Genomic DNA, 23,519 nt, shown 5'->3' with positions numbered 1-23,519 from the left:
CTAGGAAAAGACAAAACAACTTTCACAATTTTTTTATAGGTAGAGGTTGAACTGTAATCATAGTCATTGAATACAGTATTTTGTGACACAGGTATATTGATGAAAATAATGGATACTATTTTGCTTAACTGAGGTTCAAAATTAGTAGTGTTTCTTGTCATCAAAATTTGAGTGCAAATGCCCTGGCTGGTGTGGCTCAGTGGGTTGGGTGTTGTCCCACAAACTGAGAGGTCACGGGTTCGTTTCCCAGGCAGGGCACATGCCTAGGTTGCTGGTTCGGTCCCTGGTTGCAGTGCCTATGAAAGGCAATCAATTGATGTTTCTCTCCCTCTCCCTCCCTTCCCTTCTCTCTAAAGTCAACAAGCATGTCTTCAGGTGAGGATTAAAAACAACTTCTAAAAAAATCAAATGCAAATGTGCATTTGTTAATGCTAGTTAAGCGCCTGAAATTCATTCTTGGCATTCAATACAGATGAGACATGCAAATATTTTCCTCAAAGTATTTGTTAATGAATAATAGAGTGAAAAAACATAGTCTTTAAACATTTTGTTTTTACAAACTTTGTCTGTTTTCTCACCTGATCATGTTCGTGCTCTGAGTATATGTTTCCCACCATCAATGCTAACGCATATCGGCAGATCCCACTTCAAGTTCTACTGAGCTGGTATTTTCTGAACTTTGAAAATGTTCTTGTTTTTTAAATCCTCACCTAAGAACATTTTTTTTCATTGCTTTTTTTAGAGAGAGGAAGGAGGAGAGAAACATGGAAAAAGTATCAGCTGACTGCCTTCCATGGGTGCCTGGGTGCATGCCTGGACTGTGCCTGGGCCAGGGATTGAACCCACAACCTAGGCAGGTGCCCTGACTGGGAATTGAGCCTGTAAAATTATGGGATGGTGCTCTAACAAACTGAGCCACACTGGCCAGGGCCTTTGAAAATGTTCTGGCCTGCACTTGTTAGTTGTTCTTTGCAGACTGTGCATAGAAGCTAATTCTTCAGTGACTTCCCACTCAGGCTTGAGGTGCCGACTCCTCGAAGAAACAGCCATTGAGCAATTTAACTGATATCTGTGGATTCATCAGGAGCCAAGGAAAATTACTTCAGAGCATTTGCATCATTCAGAATGGACTATTAAGTTTGCTGCCAGGGTCCTTAAGTTTTTCTTTAAGTGTGCTAATGCTCTTTGATTTATTCAAGCATCCCCTAGAGCAGGGGTGTCAAACTCATTATCACTGGGGCCACATCAGCCTTGTGGTTGCCTTCAAAGGGCTGAATGTAATTTTAACTCCTTAACAGTTAAGGAGTAGTTACACTTACACAGTCCTAAAATTACTTCAGCCCTTTGAAGGCAACTGTGGGGCTGATGTGGCCTCCGGTGAAAATGAGTTTGATGCCCTGCGGCCTAGAGGGTGTCCTTGAGTTTTAAGACAACTGCTTTCACCCAAGGCTGATTGCGTTAATTTTATTTTCTCAGGGCACACTTCTTGCTGCTGCAGTCAAACGCAAATAAGTCACAATCAGTAAGTAGCTTTCTTTGCTTGGTGTACAAATAACCCACTTGGAAATTTAATGTGTTTGCCTTGTTTTTACTTTTAACTTTTGTGAAGAAATCTGTGTGTTGAGAACAGTGCCGGTGACGGCACTGGGCTGGTGATGCTGACCAGCCACGGCGTCACTGCACAGCAAACAGCCTTTGCAGTCCGATCTGATGACAGAATAACCCACTCTCCACTGTGCCTTAAAAACGTGGCATTTGTAGATTACTTAAAACATTAAAATTATTTATTTATTTTTAAAAATCGAGGTAACGCTGCTGATAACGCCCTGTGTGAGTCTCAGTGCACAGCATTATCACTGGCGTCTGTGAGTGCTACTGGGTGCTCCCCACCACAAGTCTGCTTCCCTGGGTGCGCGCTTCACCTCCGCTACTCGTTTTGCCTCCCCTCCCGCTCCCCTGCGGTAACCACCCTCTGTTCTCTGTACCTACGAGTTTGTTTTTGTTTTCTTTTATTCACTCATGTATTAGTCCTTATTATATATTCCTTATGTGAGTAAAAGCATATGGTTTTTGTCCCGTTCTGTCTGACTCATTTCACTTAACATGATACCGTCTAAGTTTATCTTTGTTGTCAGAAATGGTATGAGTTCATTCTTTTTTTCATGGCTGAGTAATATTCCAACATATATGTGCACCACAATGTTATCCTTCTTTCTGTTGACAGACACTTAGGTTGTTTCCATATCTTGGCTATTGTAAATAATGCTGCAATGAACATAGGCGTGCATATATCTTTTCAAATTAGAGTTTTCATTGTCTTTGAGTAACTCCCTAGAAGAGGAATCGCTGGATCATATGGTAGTTCTATCATTAATTTTTTGAGGAACTTCTGTACTGTTTTTCATAGTGGCTGCACCGATTTACAATCTCACCAACAATGCAGGGGGATTTCCTTTTTTTAAAAAATACGTTTTATTGATTATGCCATTACATTTGTTCTATTTCCCCCCTTCATTCCCCTCCACCCTGCACACCCCTCCCTCACCATTCCCCCCCCCAGTTCATGACCACATGTCTCAAGTTCTTTAGATTCTATATTTCCCATACTATTCTTACCCTCCCCTCTTCTATTTTCTACCTACGTCTATGCTACTTATTCTCTGTACCTTTCCCCCTCTGCCCTCCCACTTCCCTGTTGCTAACCCTCCATGTGATCTCCATTTTTGTGGTTCTGTTCCTGTTCTACTTGTTTGCTTAGTTTGTTTTTGTTTTTCTTTTAGGTTCATTTGTTGATAGTTGTGAGTTTGTTGTCATTTTACTGTTCATAGTTTTGATCTTCCTTTTCTCTAACATATCATATAATAAGGGCTTGGTGATGATGAACTCCTTCAGCTTGACCTTATCTGAGAAGCACTTGATCTGCCCTTCCATTCTTTTTTTTTTTTTTAATTTTCCAAGATTTTATTTATTTATCTTTAGAGGGGAAGGAGAGAGGAGGAGAAACATCAATGTATGGTTGCCTTTGGTGCGTCCCCTGCTGGGAACTGGCCTGCAACCCAGGCATGTGCCCTGACTGGGAATTGAACTGGGATCCTCTGGTTCATAGGCCTCTGCTCAATCCACTGAGCTACACCAGCCAGGGCTGCCCTTCCATTCTAAATGAAAGCTTTGCTGGATAGAGCAATCTTGGATGTAGGTCTTTGGATTTCACGAGTTGGAATACTTTTTTCCAGCCCCTTCTTGCCTGTAAGGTCTCTTTTGAGAAATCAGCCGACAGTCTTGTGGGAACTCCTTCGTAGGTAACTGTCCTTTTCTCTTGCTGCTTCTAGGATTCTCGCCTTCATTTTAATCTTGGGTAATGTAATGATAATGTGCCTCGATGTGTTCCTTCTTGGGTCCAACTTCTTTGGGACTCTCTGAGCTTCCTGGACTTCCTGGAAGTCTATTGCCTTTGCCAGATTGGGGAAGTTCTCCTTTATTATTTGTTCAAATAAGTTTTCCACTTGTTGCTCTTCCTCTTCCCCTTCTGGTACCCCTATAATTTGGATGTTGGAATGTTTAAAGATGTCCTGGAGGTTCCTAAGCCTCTCCTCATTTTTTTGAATTCTTGTTTCTTCATCCTTTTCTGGTTGGTTGTTTCTTTCTTCTTTCTGGTCCACACCATTGATCTGAATCCTGGTTTCCCTCCCATTACTGTTGGTTCCCTGTGCATTTCCCTTTATTTCACCTAGTGTAGCCTTCATTTTTTCATCTAATTCGTGACCAAATTCAATCAATTCTGTGAGCGTCCTGATCACCAGTGCTTTGAACTGTGCATCTTATAGGTTGGTTATCTCTTGGTCGCTTAGTTGTACTTGTTCTGGAGCTTTGATCTGTTCTTCCGTTTGGGCCAATTTTTTTTTTTGTTTGTTTTCACGCACCTGTTACATGTGAGGGGCAGAGCCTCAGGTGTTTGCCATGGTGGGGCAATCCACGTTGCTGTCTTGCGACACTATGCGTGGCGTAGGGGTTTGAGGGGTACAATGTTGCTTGCTCCGCTCTCTGCCAGATTTCAGTCACTTGCCCCACTACCCACAAGCATATTGGGTCCTTCTGTTGCTGATTCCTGGGTGTGTGGGCTTGTGTATGTTCTAGGACCCTGTGGGTCTCTCCGACGAACTCTCCCGTGAGGGTGGGAGTCTCTGCTGGCACCTCAACCCCCACAGGTGTTTTTAGTCAGTGGTTTGGGGCTTTATTTCCATGTGCAGGAGCCTCGGGTTGCACAGTCTGTTTTGCTTCCCAGTTGTTTCTCCCAGTTTATTTGTGTGTGAATGTGGGACCTCCCAGTCTGCAATCGGCCACCTGCCTGGGTCCGCCCTCTGCTGCCTTGTGCACCCCGCTCCACAGTCTGCCGCTTCACTGGGTCCGCCAGCTGCGCCACCTTGCCAAGGGTCCTCTCTGCCCCGCCGCCCGACTCCGCCCCTCCTATTGGTCAGGATGAATATGTCTTCTTTAACTCCTTGGCTGTCCGACTTCCATACAGTTCAGTTTCCCGTCAGTTCTGGGTATTTTTTTTTGTTTCTAAATTGTTGTCCTTATTTTGGTTGTGCGAGGAGGTACAGTGTGTCTATCTACACCTCCATCTTGGCTGGAAGTCAGAAAATTGGATTTCTTTTCCTTTACGTCCTTGCCAACACTTGTTATTTATTGTCTTAAATTTTTTTTTAAACTCACCCAAGGACATGCTTAGAGAGAGGGGAAGAAAAGGAGGGAGAGAAAAACATTGATGTGAGAAAGAAACATTGATTGGTTGCCTCTATCACGTGCCCTGACTGGGGACCAAGTGCGCAACCTAGGCATGTGTCCTGACTGGGAATCGAACCTGTGACCTTTTGGTTTATGCTATAATACTCCAACCAACTGGGCCACACAAGCCAGGGTGTTGCTCGTCTTTTTGAAATAACCATTCTGCTCTGGCTGGTGTGGCTCAGTGGACTGAGCAACAGACAGTCAAGCAAAAGGTCACCAGTTTGATTCCCGGTCAGGGCACAGGCCTGGGTTGCAGACCAGGACCCTGGTGGGGGGCGAGTGAGAGGCAACCACACATCGATGTTTCTCTCCCTTTCTCCTTCCCTTTCCCTCTCTCTAAAAGTAAATAAAATCTTAAAAAAAACCCTTTCTGACAGGTGTGAGGTGATATCTCTTTGTGGTTTTGATTTGCATTTCCCTGATGGTTACTGATGTTCAGAGTTTACTTTTCTTGTTTTGACATGTTCAGTGTGCACTGATGATAAGCCAAAAACAAAACAAAACAAAAAAAAAAACCAGCGCTGCAGTAGAGCAGCCCAGTGGCCCTTGAAACGCAGAGTGAGGGCCACACTGCTGAGCTGCCCCTGTGCTGAGCAGCGGTGGGAAGCTCTGTGGCGGCCACTCACCTCTACGCCACGGGTGAGCGCGGCTGTGGACAGTGCAGATGTAAATGAGTGTGGCTGGGTTTTAATAAAACAGCAGACACTGAGATTTGAATTTTATATTTTCGTGTGTCATGCAATTTCTAAAGCAATTTTTTCCCAACCATTGAAAAATATATAAACTATTTTTAGCTCACAAGTTTTGTAAAAAGGAGCGTGCTGGATTTTGTCTGTGGGCTGCAGTCTGCTACCACCCGGCGTACCTCCTACGGTTGTGAGGATTATGTTGCTTAACGTCGCAAAATCCTTACACCATCTCTGAATGAATGGTACTGTTAATGTCTGATTTCCTTTTTTCCATGGTCTTGTATTTTCACAAGTATTTGATGACTCCTGGATGAATGTTTTTGTGTTTGATGTTTTTCCTCTGTGGATGTTGTTTTTCTATTTATCTCCATGTGTTATGGGAGGGGGTGGGGCACCAGGATGTGCCATCAGGGCACTTTCTGGGAAGGAAGAGCTGGCTTTCCCGAGTCTAAGTGTCCAGGAAAGGGGTGTGGGAGTGGAGTCCGCCACCAGGCCCGCGCCACAAGCGCAGGTGTGGGGAGTGAGCCGGCCCGCTCGGCAGTTCTCCGTGCAGGACTTGGGCGAATCCTGGTGACCGTCCCTGGCTCTCCTGGCTCCCTTCCCCCACCCAGGAGGGGCACGTGGCCACCTTCTCAGGTGTCCTCTCCTGTGTGTGTGTTAGGATGTGATTTCCTTGTCCATCCACTCAAATACCAGCTACCTCCCCTCTTTCAAAGATTATTCCGGTCACTCCTCCGTCTTGTTTCCTGCACTGTTATGATGTATTTCTTTTGCTTACAATGCTGTATTTTTCACTTATATACTTTCCTTTTGGTTCTTTTTTTTCAGTTTCTATCTCTCTGAGATTTCTTATCTATACATTGGGGGCATATTTTCCTTTACATCTTTGAGGATAAAGTAGTTGCTTTGAAACCTGCGTTATTTCTAACACTTAGTCTTGGGAATCTGTCTGCATTGCTTGTCTTCTTCTTACGTATGGGTCACCTAGTTCTTCTTCTTCATATGCTTAATAATTTTGGATTTATTTAGTAATTGTGAATGATGTGCATTGTAGAGAGTATGGATCCTGTTACGTTTCTCTGAAGAGTTGTTTTTTTTTTTTTTTAAACAGGGGGTAAGCTCCGTGTCTCTGATGCAGGCAGCAGCCAAAACCTCCTTCCAGGCTGCATGACCCCCACTGGGCTGCGCGCAGTGGGCCTGCACGCGTGTGGGTCCGGGGTCCCTTAGAGATTTCTCGAGAGTTTAGATGCAGACTCGGAGCTCTCCTCTCTGGCTTTTTTCTTTCTCTTATTCCCTCCCTTTCCAGCCTTTGTGGTCCCCACCTGGGGGACCGTGGCGTGGGCGGTGCAGTCTGCTGGCTTGATATTAGTGAACTATGTCTCTGGGCAGGTGGGAGGGGGCTCTGGCAGACAGAGAGGGAAACTCTCCTGGTGAGGACACTAGTGAAGGGGTGGCTCCAGGGAGTTCAAAGAATGTCCCTGTACCGGGAAGTAGGGGGGCCGAGCTTACTGAAATGTGATCAAGTCTCTGGTCACGCGTAAGGTGCTTCCCGGGCTCGGGCTCGGGCTCCGTCTCTCTGAGGGTCCTGGTGTCCTCAGACCCCAGAGAGCTGTGGCTCTGAGGGGGCCAAGCCTCTCGGAGGTGTTTTGAGGCACAGGACACACACATGCACACACATGTGTGCACACAGGCACTTACAGATGAACACAGGCGTGTGCACACACACACACACACACACATAAGTCAGATGTGACTTATGTGGTGCTGAAAAGAACACACAGCCAGTAAGTACAGGCAAAGATGCTTATCTTCACACGAGTAACCGGCTCAAAATAAAAACAGTAATGAAGTGCTTTTGCGTATCGAATCAGCCAAGATTAAAGCCTGATCCTGTATACTGTTGGGGGGGCGGTTTCAGGCATCCCACACTTCTGGTGGGAGTGGACTGTGGTACGATTTTGGAGGCTCATTAGGCGGTATCTACTGATATGTTTTTATTTTTATTTATTGGCTTTTAGAGGGAGGGGGAGGGAGGGAGAAAGAGAGGGAGAGAAGCATCAGTGTGTGAGACACACATCGATGGGCTGCCTCTCAGGCACCACCGACTGGGGACCTGGCTGCAACCCAGGTGTGTGCCCTGACTGGGAATTGAACCGGTGATCTTTCTGTTCACAGGCTGGCACTCAGTCCACTGAGCCACACCATCCAGGGTTCTATTGATATTTAAAAATGCTGAGCCTTCGACCACAACTCCACCCCTAGCGAGTACTCGTTCCGGTGGTTAGAGATCCATGCCCAGAATTGTTCACTGTCTTCACAGTGAACATGCACAGATAGCCCTGTGGCTCGGTCGTCTGGGTGTCGTCCTGCGAACTGAAAGTTTGTGGGTTTGATTCCAGATCAGGGGACCTGCCTGGGTTGTGGGCCTGGGTTGCAGGTTTGGTCCCCAGTTGGGGGGCGTGCAAGAGGCAGCTCTTCAATGTCTCCCTTGCTCATCGATGTTTCCACCCCCCCTGTTTCCCTCCCTTCCCCTGTCTCTAGAATCAATAAATTAAAATAAAATAAAATAGCGTATATATTCTTGAAACTAATATAATGCTATAGATCAGTGATATCTCAATAAAAATTCAAATAGCATATATAGGCAGCAGTCCAAAGGGCCATCGGCAGGATTATGAAACCATAATGTGCTCCCATAAAAGGCACGAGCTGGGCTCTCGTGCCGACCTAGAGAAGTGTTGAAAACGGACAGAGGAGCAAGGAGGCCGGGAAGCTCGGAGCACAGTATGAGTCCATTAAAATGTGCATTTGAGCTTAGAGATGTCTGGAGGGGCTTGTGCCTACCCCTCCCAGGCTACGTCTGTGTGGGGTAAAAGGCGACCCCCACATTTTACTTCCTCCCGTCCCGTTTGTTCTCTTTAACTGCATTAGTTCATGTTTAACACCCTCTCAGCCCCCAAGGCACACCGATTGCCTCAGCTGGAGAGCAGCCTGCACCTCTGGTCTCAGAAAAGCCTGGAAAGGGATGCGGCCCACAGCCGCTTGCCTGGCCAAGGCCCTGGCCTCCCGGGACTGATTTCATGGGTCTCGGTGGTGCCCCTTAGGAGGGTATAGCACTCATCTGCCAGCCAGCGGACAGGTCTCCAGAGTCCATGGCTGGCCACCTTCAGCATCACGGGGAATGTGGCTGTCCCACCTTGCGATTCCCGGGCTTGCAGTTAGTGGTGACAGTCACCTCTCAGCCCGGCTGCACTGTGTGCTCGTGGTTTCAGATGTGGGCGGCCTGTGTCAGCCTGTCGTGCGAGGCGCACGTCACCGGGTGGTGCACTTATCTCCTGAATCAGGCTGAGGGGCTTTGCTGTGAACACAAGGACAGTCCTCGCCATGGGACCCAGCTGGCGCATCTGCGGAGGTGAGTCTGCGATTGGGGCTGCCTAACCTCTCAAGTCAGCGTGAACTTCAGAGGCAGAGGGGGCCCCAGGAGGAGCCTTGGCAATGGGCTGTGTGGCAGCACCGCCCGACTTTGACCTCCTCTGGGGTCCTTGCCTGGGCCTCTCCTGGAGACAGCAGGTTGGCAGCGCTGACCGCAGGATGACAGGCTGCCATTTCCAGGCCTGTGGGGGTCGTGAGTGCCACTGGGCCGAGGGAAGGGCGCCGCGCTTGTCAGACAGAGTTTCTGATTATGGAAGAGGCTTTGCTCCCTTGAGGTCTGAGCTGACCTTTGGAGGGGGGGAGGGGGGAGAATGAGTGAGAGTGAGCGTTCCAGTGCCTGGTGGTCTCGGTTGTGATGGCTGTGGGTGGAGATGAGGTCCAGGCCCTGGGGTTGGTGGTTTCTCGAAATCCCCATGCTTTGGGGGCCATAAGGCCGGAGAGCAGCTGGGAGTCCCAGGATATCTCCCATTGGAGCTGTGCGTGGGGCAGCGGCAGGGGCGAGATTCCAGAAGGAGGGTCAGTTCAGCTAAGCAGAGGAAAGGGAAGAGAGCGTTCTTGCTCAAGTAACGTCCCGGAGCACCTTCCCCAGTTGCCCAAAGCGTTAGTGCCAAGCAGAACCAAGGGCAGCTTCTGCAGGGAGTTTCAGGATGCATTTCTTAAACAGTTTAGAATGGGTGCAGGGGCACAACATAAATCAGCTTCTTGCCCCAGAAGAACCTGATGGAGGGGGGCTCTGGGGGCAGTGAGGACTCCTGGAGAAGGACACAGGCAGAGGAGGGGTGGTATGTCTCCCTGTTAACCTCCAAGCCCCCCAAAGAGAAGTGTGGCGATGCCCATATTCTAGCCCTTACCCATAGCTACCGCCTGCCTCCCTCCTCCTGTTGTGTCTGGCTGGGGAGGAGGAGTGGGGTGCTCAGGGAGGGCTTCATGAAAGAAGAGGCATGTTATGGGGAAGGAAGCCAGGCGGAGGGGGCAGTGTGAGAGGAGGCCAGGAGGCAACCTCAGGAAGCTCGGGGTTGCAGAGCAGACCAGCAGGGACCCATGGGCGCTCCCCAGGCCCCCCTCTACCTCTCCGTGCTCCTCTGACTTCCGTCCTCAACCCTTTCCCCAGGCCTCCACCCCAGGCCCTTCCTCTGTCTGTGCCCTTGTTCACCTGAGACCCCTCTGGGTCCAGCTCTTACTTCTCCCATAGCTCCTCGTCTGGCGCGTCTGCGTTTCCCAGGCCTGTGCCCCCCCAGATGGAGCTGCCCCTTCCGCTCACCCTCCTGTTGCTCCAGCCTTCGCCGCCCCCTCACTGGACTCACACCAGCTGCCTCGACCTCTCCCGCTCCCTGCCCTGTGCAGCCACTTGGTGCCCCCACAGGAGGCGCAGCATCCGTGTTCCTGCTGGTGCTGGTGTGGCCCGCGTGCGCTTGTGTGGCCCAGAAGGGGAATTGGCTTCTGCTCCCATTTCTGGCTTCATTTCCTAGCACAGTCCCCATATCCCCCAAGTTCCAGCTGTTTCTGGGGGGCTGGAGTCTGGCCGTATTCCTCCTGCCCAGCAGAGAGAAGGCCAGAAGATAAGTGGTCATTTAATGAGCAACTTCTGTCTCATTCGCCTCTGCGCCTGCCAGCCTCTGGCGGGCAGGGAGAATAACCAGGACATCACTCCCTTCCCATGGAAATAGACAGAAGAAACTCTGTAGGAGGGGCAGTGAGTGGCTGCAGTAACTGGCGCGAAGCCGACTGGGAGGCTGTGCTGGGAGGTGCCAAGGGCCCCAGACCTGCCCGGCCCTGCCAGCCCCCACGGCAGGCCGTCCTGCTGTGGCCCGGGGTTCCACCGGGCATCCTTTGCATGCTCAGGGCGTGAGGGCCAGGGAGGCGGGGGGGCTGCGTCTGTCTGGAGACACACTCCTGGCCTGGCAGTGTTTGTGGGTCCTGAGGCACGGATGCAGCACGACTTTGGGATGGTCCAGGAAACCACGGCAGGCAGACTGACCTTCACCTCGAGGCTATGGAGGAGATCAGGTTCTGGGAAGTGGCCAGAATGGTTGTGGACTGATGGCCGTACCCACCGGCCCAATGGGGGAGGGGCAGTGCTGGACAGGGACATCGGTCAGGCTCCCCAACATGACTGGAGGCATTAGGGGCAACTCTGTCCCAAGGGAGCAGACATCGGCTTCCCCGCTGCTCTCACAGCCGTACCAAGACTGGGTATTGTCCAAGCTGTGATTAGGCCTGCCTGGTGTCACCCCAGTGCCTCTAACAGGACCAGGGAGCATGCAGGCAGGGCTTTCTGCACCGGGCCCAGTGGCTGTTGTCAAGGAGGGCGGTGGCCCTGCCTCAGTAATGCTCCTGGTCACACCGGAGCAGTGGCTGTTCCCTGGGGGCCTGTGGCCTGCCCTGCCTGAGCTCCCCCAGCTCCGGGTGCTCACTCTGACCCTGCGTGCGCACGCCCTGAGAGGGAGCTGCTGTCTGGCCGCTCCCCCATCTGCATCTGGTAACTGCTGCCAGAGGGCTGTGCGCTCCAACCCTGGTTGGCGCTGTACCTAGTGGCGTGGGAGACGCTTCATTCTAGGGAAGGGTGGGGGCCTGTTGGCCTGAGCAGGGGTCTGTGCCGAGGGTGCACAGACAGTGTGCAAGGACACGGGGTGGGGTGGGGGTGGTGTCTGCTGCCCGGTGAGCATGCACCGAAGACTGTGTGTATGTCTGCTTTTTTGCCTCCTTATCGCCCATCAGGCTTGCATAACTAGGCGGACCCTGCTTCCTGCTTAGGAGCTATCAGTGCACCATCTGGAGCTGCAAATGGGGTGATAGGGCACCAGCAGCCTCCCCGCAGCACCCAGGCAGTTCCTAACACCCAGCCCCGTCTCCAGCTGACCTCTGGCTCCCCCAGGGTCCCGGGCTTGGACTGGCACCTCTGAACGGGGTGTGCCACACAGATCCTAGGAAGTGCCTTCTGCTACACGGGCACCTGCCGCCATGCTCCCATGCCTTCCTGCGGCAGAACCTTGGGATAGGTCTTTCCCGAAGGAGAGAGAAGGGAGAGGCTGTGTTAGAGGTCAGCTGTGTGGCCCTTGGCAAGGCACTTCTCCTTCTTGGGCGTCAGCTCCCTGGTCAGCGAACAGGCACAGGCTTCCTACCTCACGTCTTGTGGGAGTCCCGGTGGAAAATGCATGTTACTGTCGGCACAGGGTGTGACACCAAAGAATTCGGGATGGGCCCCGGGCCCAGGGACAGGGGTCTGGGCTGGCAGACAACACTGGTCCCAGAGAGGAGCCTGGTGGGCAGACTCAGATGTGTAGCCGATTCAGAGCCCAGGATGCACGAGGAGGCCGGGAGTGAGGGCGCCCCTGTGCGCTGCAGCCACGAGTCTTTGTTGGGCCGACTGACCCGGCGAGCCGTGGCTGCTTGTCGGTGCAGCGCGGACAGGGGTGCCCAGCTTCCTTCACAGGACACGGTGAGGGTGTAGGTGGTGGCCCACTCAGAGCACTCTGTTGGGGGGCGCTCCTCACAGGGAGGGTCTCCTGGGGAGCATTTCTTGGGGATGCTCCTCACACAGTGCCCCTCGGCCCCACCCCTTGCAGGTTGGACCTTGAGGAATGAGGCCCTGGCGAGAGGGATGAGCACCTGGCTCCTGGTCTGCACCAGGCTCGGCTTGGGGGCCCCGCCGGTGCCGGGGGAAGGAGGAGGTGAGGGCACTAGTCACTGGATGATGAGGGGGCGGGGCTGCGGGGCAAGGCCGTCCTCAGTCAGACTCCACAGGGGAGGGTTTGGCCCCAACTGTGCGAGGACCTGTCCCCCAAGGACCAGCCTGGACTCCAGTCCCGCCCAGGTGCCATGGGGCCAGACAGCGCCCGTGACTTTCCAGGCCTCCCAGCCTGGCCCTTGATGAATTCTCCTGGTATCATTCTTTGGGGACTGCCCTGTTAGGGTGTCAGCTTCCAGGCCCCCCCCCCCAGCTCTGCCCTGACACAGCCGCTGTGGGCTCCCAATGGTCACTGTTCCCAGGGCTCGGGCCTGGAAGTTTCACCTGCCTCACCAACAACATCCTCAGGATTGACTGCCACTGGTCTGCCCCAGAGCTGGGCGGGGACCCCAGACCCTGGCTGCTCTTCACCAGGTGAGGCTGGAGGGCCAGACCCGCCTGGGCAGAGGGCAGGAGTAGGGACAGGGTCCCCGAGATAGCAGCAGCGGGGCTGGGCTGGTGCAGCAGCTTCCTGGTGGTGATACAGAGCCCTTCCTAGCAACCACCAGCCGGGCAGCAGGCACAGGTGTGTCTTCAGGGCCAATGCGTGCACCCTGGTGCTACCACCCGAGGAGATTCTTGTGCCCTCTGACAACTTTACCATCACTCTGCACCGTCACATCTCTGGGAAGGAGCAGGTCAGCCTGGTGGACCCCCAGTACCTGCCCCGGAGACACGGTGAGGCCTGGGGTGGGGCACCTCGGTGGGGAAACACCCTGGCTGCCTGCGTGTTGGGGGCAGGGCCCCGCAGCCCGTGACCCCCATGCCTGGTGCACACTCCGTCCCTGCCAGGGGAGGTCCAGGCTGGGATCGGGCTGGGCCTGGGGTGCAGGGGGCGGCCCGCTGGCTGCTGTCGGGATTGGGTTTTAAAGGATGGCGAAGGTACAGGGCTTCGAGTTGGGGCCTAGACTGCAGCTTGAGTCACTCGACATGTCCTTCCGTCACAGCAGGAAGGAGCCCCATGGGACTTGGGGAAGGGCCTCCAACAGCAGCTTATGAAGGAAAGGGAAGGCAAACTTTGAGAATCACCTTGTCCGGCTGCAGGGGCTGGAAGAGGTCATTGCTGTCCTGTCTTACCTGGGGCTTCTCTGGTCCAGCCTCCCGGCAAGGCCCCTTGCCTGCGAGGGCCTTGACCATGGCCTCGCAGTAGCCAGTCAGCACCCCAGCCCTGGGCGCGCTGACAGACACGCCCTCACGCGGCCTCATTCCATTTCAGTGAAGCTGGACCCTCCCTCTGACTTGCAGAGCAATGTCAGCTCCGGCTCCTGTGTCCTGGCCTGGAGCATCAGCCCTGTCTTGAAGCCGCTGGCCCCACTGTTCAGCTACGAGCTGGCCTTCAAGAGGCAGGAAGAGGCTTGGGAGGTAACGCTTGGGCTGGCTGCCGAGGCCCCTCTCTGCCTCCCTCCCGGGAGCAGTGGTGCAGGGCCGCTCCTCACCCCACACAGGGAGGTGCTGGCTTGGAACTGGGAGAAGGGGGGCGACCAGAGCCAAGAGTGTGTGTGTGCAAGTGTGTACGTGTGTTTGATATGTGCACACACAGGTGCGTATGTGTGAGTGTGCCTGTGTGTGCATAAGTGTGTGTATTTATATATGTGAGTTCTCATAGGGTGTGCCGATGTGTGCGAGAACAGTGAGCACATGAGTGTGTGTGTGAGTGTGCATGCAGTAGATGAGTATATGTGCCATTGGATGTGCATGTGTGCCCATGTGAAAGTGTGCCCTGTGGATATGGCTGTGTGAGTGTGAGTGTGGCGAGTGTGCCTGTGTGTGTGTTCTCGAGGGCCGACAGACCCCGCCTCCCTCTCAGCGGCGGCTGTCTTCAACTCGCAGCGGGCTCGGCGGAAGGACCGCATCCTGGGGGTGACCTCGCTCATCCTCGAAGCCGTGGAGCTGGACCCTGGCTGCGTCTATGAGGCGAGGCTGCGCGTCCACATGGCCACCCCGGAGGGCACGGTGGCCGAGGAGGAGCGCTACGAGGGCCCCTGGAGCGAGTGGAGCCAGCCTGTGTTCTTCACCTCCCCTCAGCGGCAAAGTGGGTGCTTGTGGCCGCCACCCTGAGCGTCTGGTTGGGCCTCCCTTCTTGGTTCCTCGCATCCCCCCGCCCCACCCTTTTACTTCCTGGGACCCACCCAGAGGCAGTTCCGTGCCAGTGGACCACCCTGCCCTGGAGGGCCGAGGTGTGTAAGGCAGAAACAGACACCTGCCAAGCTGGAGCTTCCCAGGAGCCTGAGCCGGGGGTTCTGACGGGGAGCGGGTGCAGCCCAGGCCTGCACAGCAAGGCCTCAGGGGGCTGGCTGGCCCTCGGGCACGGGCGCTGGAAGGTCCGCTGCCCCTGAAGGCCTTGCAGATGCGGAGTGGGGAGGCCAGGGGATGTGTGCGTCACCAAAGGTGCTTCAGCGGGCGTGCCGAAAACCTCCAAGGCTCACGACAAACCTTCCACGTGGCCCCGGGGCGTCTCTGCCGTGTGGGTTTGAAGGAACACCCTGGTGCCAGGGCCGCTCTCAGCTCCGGGCCCTTCCTGTCCACAGGCCCCCTGATCACGCCTGCCGGGCAGCCCAACAGCACCCTGGTTGCTGTGTCCGTCTTTCTCCTGCTGACCAGCCTCACCTATGTCCTGTTTAAGCTGTCACCCAGGTTGGTAACCGAAGGGTGTGCGTGCGGCTGTGTGTGTGCGTGTCAGTGTGGTGAGCAGGGCACCAAGGACCGGACCCGCACCGGTCCCCCTGTGCTCCTTCCCCCCCTCATCGCTGGGTCCTGGATGGGGCGCGGTTTTTAAGCCTCTGCCTTGGACCAGTGTGGAGCTTCCAAATACCTGGTGTGTGTGTGTGGGGCAGTGTGACCCAAAAGAACTGGGGAGGAACCCAAAGTCATGGGGACCAAGTTGCCCCTAGAGGTGTTCCGTGGTTTGCTCAAGTGTTAGCATGTCCTACGAAGGCACAGTTTTCGGCATCCGGGGTGCACAGGGCCCTGCTCTCGGCTACGGTGGTGCCTCAGAGAAACTGGAGGACACAGGGCCCTTCTGAAATAAGCCATCACACATGCCAGGTTATGAGAAGGGTAAGGGCCTCGTCGAGGACGGGGGCCTGAGGACACTGGCCAGGTGTGGACACGTGGCAGAGAAGATGAGAGAAGGTCAGATGAAGGGAGCACTGGGGTGGGCGTGTGACAAGGCCGAGGGCGGTGGGCAGGGCCGAGAGGCTAGAAGAGGGTGCAGGCTTGCCCTTGGAGCAAAGGAAAGCACCTAAAGTGTGTTGAATGGTGTGCGACGTGATGTGGTTTATGTTTAGAAAATGGGTCGTGGAGGTACAGAGGGCTGGGTGGATCTGCGGAGAGGCCAGTGGTGGTGTCCAGAGAGAGGCAGTTTGGCCGGAGCCGGTGAAAGAAGTAAAGACAGAGAGCAAAGTGGAGGGAGTTTTTCAGGAAGAGAAACCAAGGGGGTGTGTGGGCACAGGAGACGCCCCTTACTGGCGACCCCTAATGTCACCCCTGAGGTGGGGAACTGGCCGCTCCGGGCCCCAAGGGAGGTCGGGAAAGTCAGTTCTGGTGCGTTGGGTTGGAGCCCGGTGCCACTTCCTCGTGGGAGGACCGGCGGGCCGGGAGGTGGGTCTGGTGCTCAGGGAGAAGTGCGGTAGGAAAGGGGGCTGCCACCTGCCTGCAAAGGACACGGCTGGGGTTCCTGGAGGTGTCGGCTCCCCCTGTGAGCTGAGATCGCGGCTGGTTCTTGGCCCCGATCTCACCATCCAGCTCACCCTGCAAAGGACACATGTCTCGGTGTCAGTCGGTTCCATGCGACCATCAGCCAGGGAGGCCACAGGGTTCCAGGCGCTGGGTCTTCCCCTGAGCGGCGGCGGCGTGGCCCTGGTGAGGCAGGAGCGCATGGCCGCAGCAGGGGTGCGGCAGAGCTGGTCGCCTGCCTGTTGGAAGGGCGTCGAATTCCCCAGGGACCTCATGCTTCCCGGAGATGGGTCCCTGCAGGAGCGCCTACCAGGAGGCTGACTGTCCTCTCCGGGCTCAGGGTGAAGAGGACCTTCTACCAGAACGTGCCCTCCCCAGTGGCGTTCTTCCAGCCTCTGTACAGCGTGCACAACGGGAACTTCCAGGTGCGTGCCCTGGCGGCTCCGGGGAGGGGGGCTGGGGGCAGGGCAGGGTTGCCCAGATATCTGGCCTGCTCAGGATGTGGGCTCTGGGCGAGGGCTGGGGTGAGTTCGGGGACCTTTCTCAGTGCTTTGAGCTTTTTTGGTACGTATAGTGGGTTTAAATTTATACACCGAGCCTCACGTGGGCCAGAAAACTCACTTTGTGTTCTGTTGTTCATTTCCTTTTGTTCTCGTCTCTAATTCCATTGTTGGTAGGAAAAAAAAATGCAAACTTTCTTATGACATTATCTGTCTCTTCCGGTGTGCAGCAGCCCGTGTGAGGTAAACGGTCAGTTCAGGGAGCAAATGGCAGGGCCGCCTGCACCTGCCGCGGCTCGTCCCTCCTTCCTCTCCCACGGCATCTGTATGCTGGCTGTGGGGGGGCTCTCCAGTGCTCGAGCTGCCCTGGGGCCCTCACGGTGCCTGGTCTGCTGCTCTGGTGGCCCCCGGGGAGTGCCCAGCTCTTCCCGGTCGCCCTGGGTGGCACGCTGCTACTGTGCCCAACGAGCAGACTCTGCGTTTCCCCCTTGGCCGGGCTCCGGTGGACCCCATGGGGAAGGGGAGCTGAGAACAACCCGGGCGGGGGGGGCTGCACCTGATCCTCTGTGCTCACTGTCCCCTCCTTGCTGGCCTGGAAGCTCTTGCTCCCCTGGCAGGAGGACAGGCAGGGAGGAGGTGCTCCCTTGGGTGGTGTCTGGTTTCACCCTCTCAGACCCCTCCCTCTGGGCAAGGGACAAGGGACAGGAGGCAGTGCTCCCCGGGGTCCCCAGACGGCCCTTCCCAGTGCTTCCACTCCTGATGTCGCAAGGCTCCCGCGGCCCAGCACTTTGCCCTCTCAGCAGGGGCCTAGTTTTCAAGCTTGCTGCCCAAAAGTATCATCCGAAGCTTAAAGCCTAGCGCTTTGTCCTTGGTGGAGTCCACCCCTTTCCCTAAGGCAGTGGCTGTGACAAGAGCCCTGAGGCAGTTGTGACAAAGTCTGAGAGGGACAAAGACTTTGATTGTTTCCAGCCGTGTGTGTCTGCTGGCAGTGGCGGAGGATGTGGTGTGTGTGGTGCATGTGGTGGGGACTCTGGTCCCACCAGGGAACAGCGTCCTCCAGGAGGCCCCACGGAGGGTCCGGGTCAGCCGGCCTTGACCCAGAGGCGCCAGCCCCGGGTAGCCTGTCCCGTCTTTAGTGTGAGTGTGCGTGTGCGGATGTGAACGGGGTCGGGGCGGGCTCTGTAGCTGTTGGAAGCGCCTGCGCGGCGGTCCGAGGTTTTGTCGGTCCTCGGTGCCTGTCCCCATCTGCACCAGTCTCAGGCTGCCGTCAGCTCCAGGCCCTGTGCTGGGAGGCTGAGGGGCCTGAAGGGACTTGGATTTCATGCGGAGGCTGGGCTGGCCCACGGGCGGACAAGAGAATGCTCCGGGCACAGGTGTCAAGTGGTCTCTGGGCATGGGTATGAGGAGAGCTTCCTGGAAGTGGCCGGCTGCCCCCAGGGTGCGTCCCGAGCCGGCCGCTGATCTGTCCCCCTCGCTCCGTTCCAGACCTGGACGGGCACTCGCAGAGCTGGCATGCGGCTGAGCCAGGACCTTGGTGGGGCTGCAGCAGGAGCCTCGGAGCCCAGTGTCCGAGACGCCATTGCGTTGCTCACCTACGACCCGGTGGATCCCTGGCCCTTTGTGGGCCTGGAAGACGAGAGCACTGGCACTGGCCTCCCAGCGGATGTGTTGCCAGTGGCCCTGGAGTGGGGAGGGCAGCCGCCTGCCTACCTGCCCCAGGAGGAATGGGTCGCTCTGAGCCCCAGCAGGCCAGCTCCGCCACAGTCAGAGGGCAGCAGTGCTGACTACTGTGCCCTGGGCTGTTACGGGGTAGGCCACCCTTCACCTTTCCCGGGAATCACACAGAGCTCTGGACCCATCCAGCCCTTGGCCTGTGATCTTCCCTGTGACCCGCAGAGCCTGGATGCCAGGCAAGGAGGCAGCCATGTGGGAGCTGGTCACCATCAGAGGCAAGACCCCGGTGAAGAGGCTGCATAGGGACCTGCGGGTGTTCCCATCCTCCTATCCTTGGCAGACAGTAGGCTCGGCCCTAAAGTTCTGAAGCTCTGACTCGCCAGCTGCATCAGGTCCACTTTGGGGAAAATGGACCGAAGTCTCTGGAGCCGACCCTCCTGCAGAGGGCTGCTTAGGCAGTGGCCAGACACGCTGTCTGGACGGAGGCAGGGCCCCTTCTCCCTCCTTCCTGCCTAACGCTGGGGAAGGGCCTCTATGCTCAGCATCCTGCCCACCAGCCGCCCCCAACCCCACCACTTCCCTCCCTGCTTTGACCCCAGGCTCCTCTGAGAAGGGGGCTGCTCTCCACAGCCTGCTCTGCCCTCACCCCCTACAGGGCCTGCCTGGGCCCAGAGGACACAGGCGAGATGCTGTGACCAGGCTGAGTATCCCCGTTTCGTGCCTTCCTGAGGCTTCTCCTGCACCGAGATTGAAGGCATTTAGTAGCTGTTCCAAGCTGCTGGTAGCTGGGAGGGGCCCAGAAGAGGGTAGGGACGTGGGCTGTGGCCATTCCCGGGCTTTCTGCGCTCTAGGAACAGCGAAGTGGAGGCTCAGTGACCTGCTCCGTCTGAGGCCGACTCCTGCCCTTCCTCGTCCTCATCCCACTGTGGGCCCCGTGAGGCTGAGAGCTGTGGCCAAAGCCAGGCTGGAAATGGCCACCCAGAGTGGCCTTGGCCTGTGCAGGGCCGTGCCTCTGACCCCCACACCTGCGGAGAAGTGGTGGGTAGAGCCGAGGATGCCTGTATCGGTCCCCAAGGCCTGCCACAGCGGAGCGCCACGAACTCGGCAGCTTAGAACAGCAGGAATTTGTTGTCTCTCGGTTCCGGAAGGTCAAGTCTGAAGTCTAGGCGCGGGCAGGCTGGGGAGACGCGCTGGGAAGGCCTGTTTCAGGGCTCGCTCGGCTTCTGGGAGCTTCTTGGCTGGGGACAGCCTCGTACCAGTCTTCACAAAGCGTTTTCCTTGTGGGGGTTTGTCCATCCGAAGTCCCCCTTTTACAGCGACACGGTCACAGCGGTTTGGGGCTGATCCAAAGGACTTCATCTTGACTTGCCATCTGAAGGACCCTGCTTCCATAGCAGGCCACGCTCACAGGCCCTGGAGATGAGCACTGGAACGTGTGAATTTTCCGGGACCACAACTCAACCTGTGACAGCATCTCTGCCTCTGTCGGCGATCTCCACCCCCGCTGGCTCAGGCCCCGTGGACCCTCCTGGGGCACCCCCGTCACCCCGACTGCGTGCCCGAGGAAGAAGGCCCTGTTCCCGCCGGCTGCTGGGCTTGGGATGGGTGCTGGGACCACCTGCCAGGTGAGGGCTGGGACGAAACTCTAATGGAGCTGAAGGTGCTAAAGCTTTGAAACTAGGGTACAGGGGAGGCCTGTCTCTCTCTGGGTGCTGAGTATCTGTCTGTCCAGTGTCTCCTGTGGCCTGGGCAGAAAAAAACACCCACAGCCCTAACTCCCAGAGGAAAAGGCCCCTTCTGGCTCAGACAGCACCCCCTCCCCGCTGTGGGCCTGCAGAGCTTCCGAGGACTTGTGGGGAGCCTCGGCGGAGCCGGATTCTGGTCAGCAGGGGCGAATCGGGACCCAGAAGTATCTTTAGTATCCAGAGAGCAGGAGGGGTGTGGGCGGAAGTGAGGGGCAGGCACCCTTAGCTCTGACCGAGTATAAAAATACTATGGCGAACACACTTCCTGGGCTGACCCCTGGAGAGCCCCAGGCGGGTGTATTTGTAACAGCATCTGCATGGCTTGTGCAGCTTCACATGGGACCTGAGCCACCTACGTGCTTAGCCAGTGACCCCCACAGCTGTGGACAGTGTCCATGTGATTCGCGCGGTTTCTCTGGAGAGCTGACGACTCAGGGCTGGAACTTGAGCGCACAGCCAGGCGGAGGCCGTGTGCCCGACTGCAGCCGAGTCTCCCCGGCCGCTTGGGTCCAGCAGGCTCACGACGCTTCGCAGAGTTGCCGTGAGTTCACCTGAGCAAGATGCCCGCACACTGTGGGGCTCAGCAGACACTCATTTCCCTCACTGCGGGGAGACAGCCCTCGGAAGCCCCGGCCGAGGTCTACTGCACGGCTGGGGACAGCTCGGAGGCCCCGTGAGCCTGAGGAGGGCAGTGACTGTGGGACGTCTGGGAAGGAGTCACTGAGAAGGTGGCCTGGGGAGGGGACTGTGGCACTGCTCGTGAGTTGAGGAGTTGAGTGGACAGCGTGGCTGTAGCCCAAGTGTCCACAGTGTGGTTGGTCAGCCCCCTGGCGGCAGGTGGACCTGGGGGAGTGGTGGGCCCCGAATGCCAGGCTGAGGGTGCAGTGAGGGGAGCAGAACGCCTTGGGGTGGTTTCTTTATTCTTTGTTTTTCAATGAGGTAAAATTCGCATTATATAAAAACCAACTGTTTTTTAAAAATTCTCACCCAAGGATGTCTTTGTTGACTTTAGAGAGGGGGGGGGACACCGATCAGGTGCCTCCCGAATGCATCGAACATAGGTGTCCGCCCTGAACGGGAATCAAACCCACCTCCTTTTGGTGTGAGGGATGTTGCAGCAGACAGTGAAGCCACCAGCCAGGGCAAAATCAACTGTTTTAAAGTTGCAATTCAGTGGCATTTAGTACATGTATAATATTTGTACAACCATCACCTTGATCAAGTTCAAAAAATGCCCATCACTCCCAAAAGGGAATTCCCTGAACGACAAGCAGCCGCTCCCATCCCGTCCGCCCTCTGACAACCTCTGACCTCCTCTCAGTCCCTATTCTGGTTGTGCCGTATAAATGGAAACATAATATGTGACGTTTGCGTTCAGCCTCTTTCTTCTAGTATAAGATTTTTGGGATTTTCCCACGTCGAAGTTTTGGTACCTTGCTCCTTTTTGTGGCTGAATACAGGGTAGGGCAAAAGGAGGTTTACAGATATTCATAGAGAGAATAATACAATAATTAATAAGCAATAATACCAGGATAAACTCTCCCCCCCCATAATATGCGCTGCATGGATGCACCACATCGCGTTGATCATTTATCTGTTGATGGACATCTGGACTGTTTCCACATTTTCACGACAGTGAACAGTGCTGCTGTTAACATTCGTGTACAAGTCTCTGTTCAAATACCTGTTTTCAATTCTTTTGTGTACATCCCTAGGAGTGGAATAGCTGGAACACATGGTCATTCTGTTTAGTATTTTGAGGCACTGCCAAACTATTTTCCACAGTGGCTACAACGTTTCATGTTTGCGTCATTCATGTGCTGGGTCCCATTTTCTCCGCACCCTCTTCGCTGTGCGCCTCCCTTTTGACAGCTTCCATTCTCACAGTTATGAAGTGGTACCTGGCTGTGATTTTGTGTGCGCTTCCCCGATGGCTAGTGATCTTGAGCACCTTTCCATGAGCTGTTCATGCATCTTTTTTGAAAAAAAGTCTATTCGAGCCCTTCGTCCATGTAAGAATCGGGCTGTTTCTCCTTTCGCTATTGAGTTGCAAGAGTTCTTTATATATTCCGGGAACTCAACCCTTTTCAGGTACGTAACTTGCAAACATCTTCTGTCATCCTCAGTTTATCTTTTTACTTTCTTGATAGCATCCTTTGATCCACAAGTTTTAAATTTCGAAAAGTTTAAAAAAGTTCAATTTATTTAATTTTTCTCTTATTCCCTGTGATCTGGGGGTCATGCCCAAGAAATCATTGCCAAACCCAGTCCCAATAAACGCATGAAAAGATGCTCAATATCACTGGTCTTTAGGGAAACGAAATCAAAACCACAGCGAGATACCACGGCACGCCCCATGAGGGCGGCTACCATCACGAAGGCCGCCGTGGATTGGGTTCGCGAGAACGCGCAGACGCCGGGACTCTCGTGCACCGACGGCGGGAATGAGAAATGATGGCGGTGGCGGCTGCACACATGTGGATAGACTTAGTGCCCCTGAGCTTCACACTTAAAACGGTTCAGGTGATAAATTTCATAATGCGTATTTATGGTACATGTATAATATTGTACATGTACCACACGCAAGAATGCTCCTCCAGAACGGGTCCTGAAGTTGCTCACGTGGGATGGGAGGAGGCCCTCGTCTTGTAGAGTATGAAGTGGCCTCCTGTTCCTGCGGCACTGCAGACCCTAAGCTTCTCACGGGCGCCCAGCATGCTCTCACCAGCCCGGGGCCCGCCCTCGCCTGCGCCTTGTTTCCCTCTCCAACTCACCCCGCAACCACTCTCCAGAAAATTACCGTCTCAGTAATTTTTATTTTTCCGTAATGTCATACACGTGGGATCTTAGGTACAGTGTGTGGTCTATTCGCAGTGGCCTCTTCTACTTAGCGATATACATGTGAGTTTCAGCTATACCTTTGCATGGCTTAATAGGTCATTCCTTTAAAATTTTTTTAATCCTCACCTGAGGATATGTTTTTTATTGATTTTAGAGAGAGAGAGAGAGAGAGAGGAAGGGGAAGAGAGAAACATCGATCGGTTGCCTCCTGTATGTTCGCCGAATAGGGATTGAACTTGCAACCTGGGTATATGCCCTGACTGGGAATCGAACTCCCAGACTTTTGGTGCAGGGGATAATGCTCCAACCAACTGAGCTACCCAGACAGGGCTGTTCCTTTTTAAAAAAAGTATTCCATTGAACACTTGGTTATTTATTCACTTATTGAAGGATATCCTGATCTTTGAAGTATTTCACTAGTGTGAAGAGAGGTGCTGTACATATTGCA

The 23,519-nt window shown here is 54.7% G+C and overlaps 1 protein-coding gene across 2 annotated transcripts; it reads left to right on the top strand.

Moving 5' to 3' along the window:
- Positions 1-1,474: 1,474 nt before the first annotated feature.
- Positions 1,475-21,855, top strand: IL9R (interleukin 9 receptor). Of its 2 annotated transcripts, XM_037157402.2 has the most exons (10): positions 1,475-1,522; positions 8,750-8,889; positions 12,476-12,580; positions 12,900-13,011; positions 13,136-13,314; positions 13,853-13,998; positions 14,467-14,668; positions 15,165-15,270; positions 16,652-16,736; positions 18,297-21,855. In XM_037157402.2, exons 2-10 carry the CDS (start codon positions 8,862-8,864, stop codon positions 18,786-18,788), a joined length of 1,455 nt encoding a protein of 484 aa, XP_037013297.2. In that variant the 5' UTR covers positions 1,475-1,522; positions 8,750-8,861; the 3' UTR covers positions 18,789-21,855. The 2 variants fall into 2 exon arrangements, with proteins under 2 accessions (XP_037013297.2, XP_053527448.1); XM_053671473.1 differs by lacking the exon at positions 1,475-1,522 and having other exon boundaries at positions 8,737-8,889.
- The last annotated feature ends 1,664 nt before the right edge of the window (positions 21,856-23,519 follow it).

Source organism: Artibeus jamaicensis, unplaced genomic scaffold, assembly GCF_021234435.1.
Source record: "Artibeus jamaicensis isolate MK-2021 breed Jamaican fruit bat unplaced genomic scaffold, CSHL_Jam_final contig_700, whole genome shotgun sequence".
NCBI lineage: Eukaryota > Metazoa > Chordata > Mammalia > Chiroptera > Phyllostomidae > Artibeus > Artibeus jamaicensis.
This window is presented reverse-complemented; position numbering and strand designations above follow the sequence as displayed.

Bases quoted from the DNA above. Each gene is read 5' to 3' on its own strand.
- IL9R (XM_037157402.2), top strand. From the start codon at position 8,862: ATGGGACCCAGCTGGCGCATCTGCGGAG. The intron at 12,581-12,899 runs GTGAGGGCACTA...CACTGTTCCCAG, and splicing joins GGTGCCGGGGGAAGGAGGAG to GGCTCGGGCCTGGAAGTTTC. The intron at 15,271-16,651 runs GTTGGTAACCGA...CTCCGGGCTCAG, and splicing joins CTGTTTAAGCTGTCACCCAG to GGTGAAGAGGACCTTCTACC.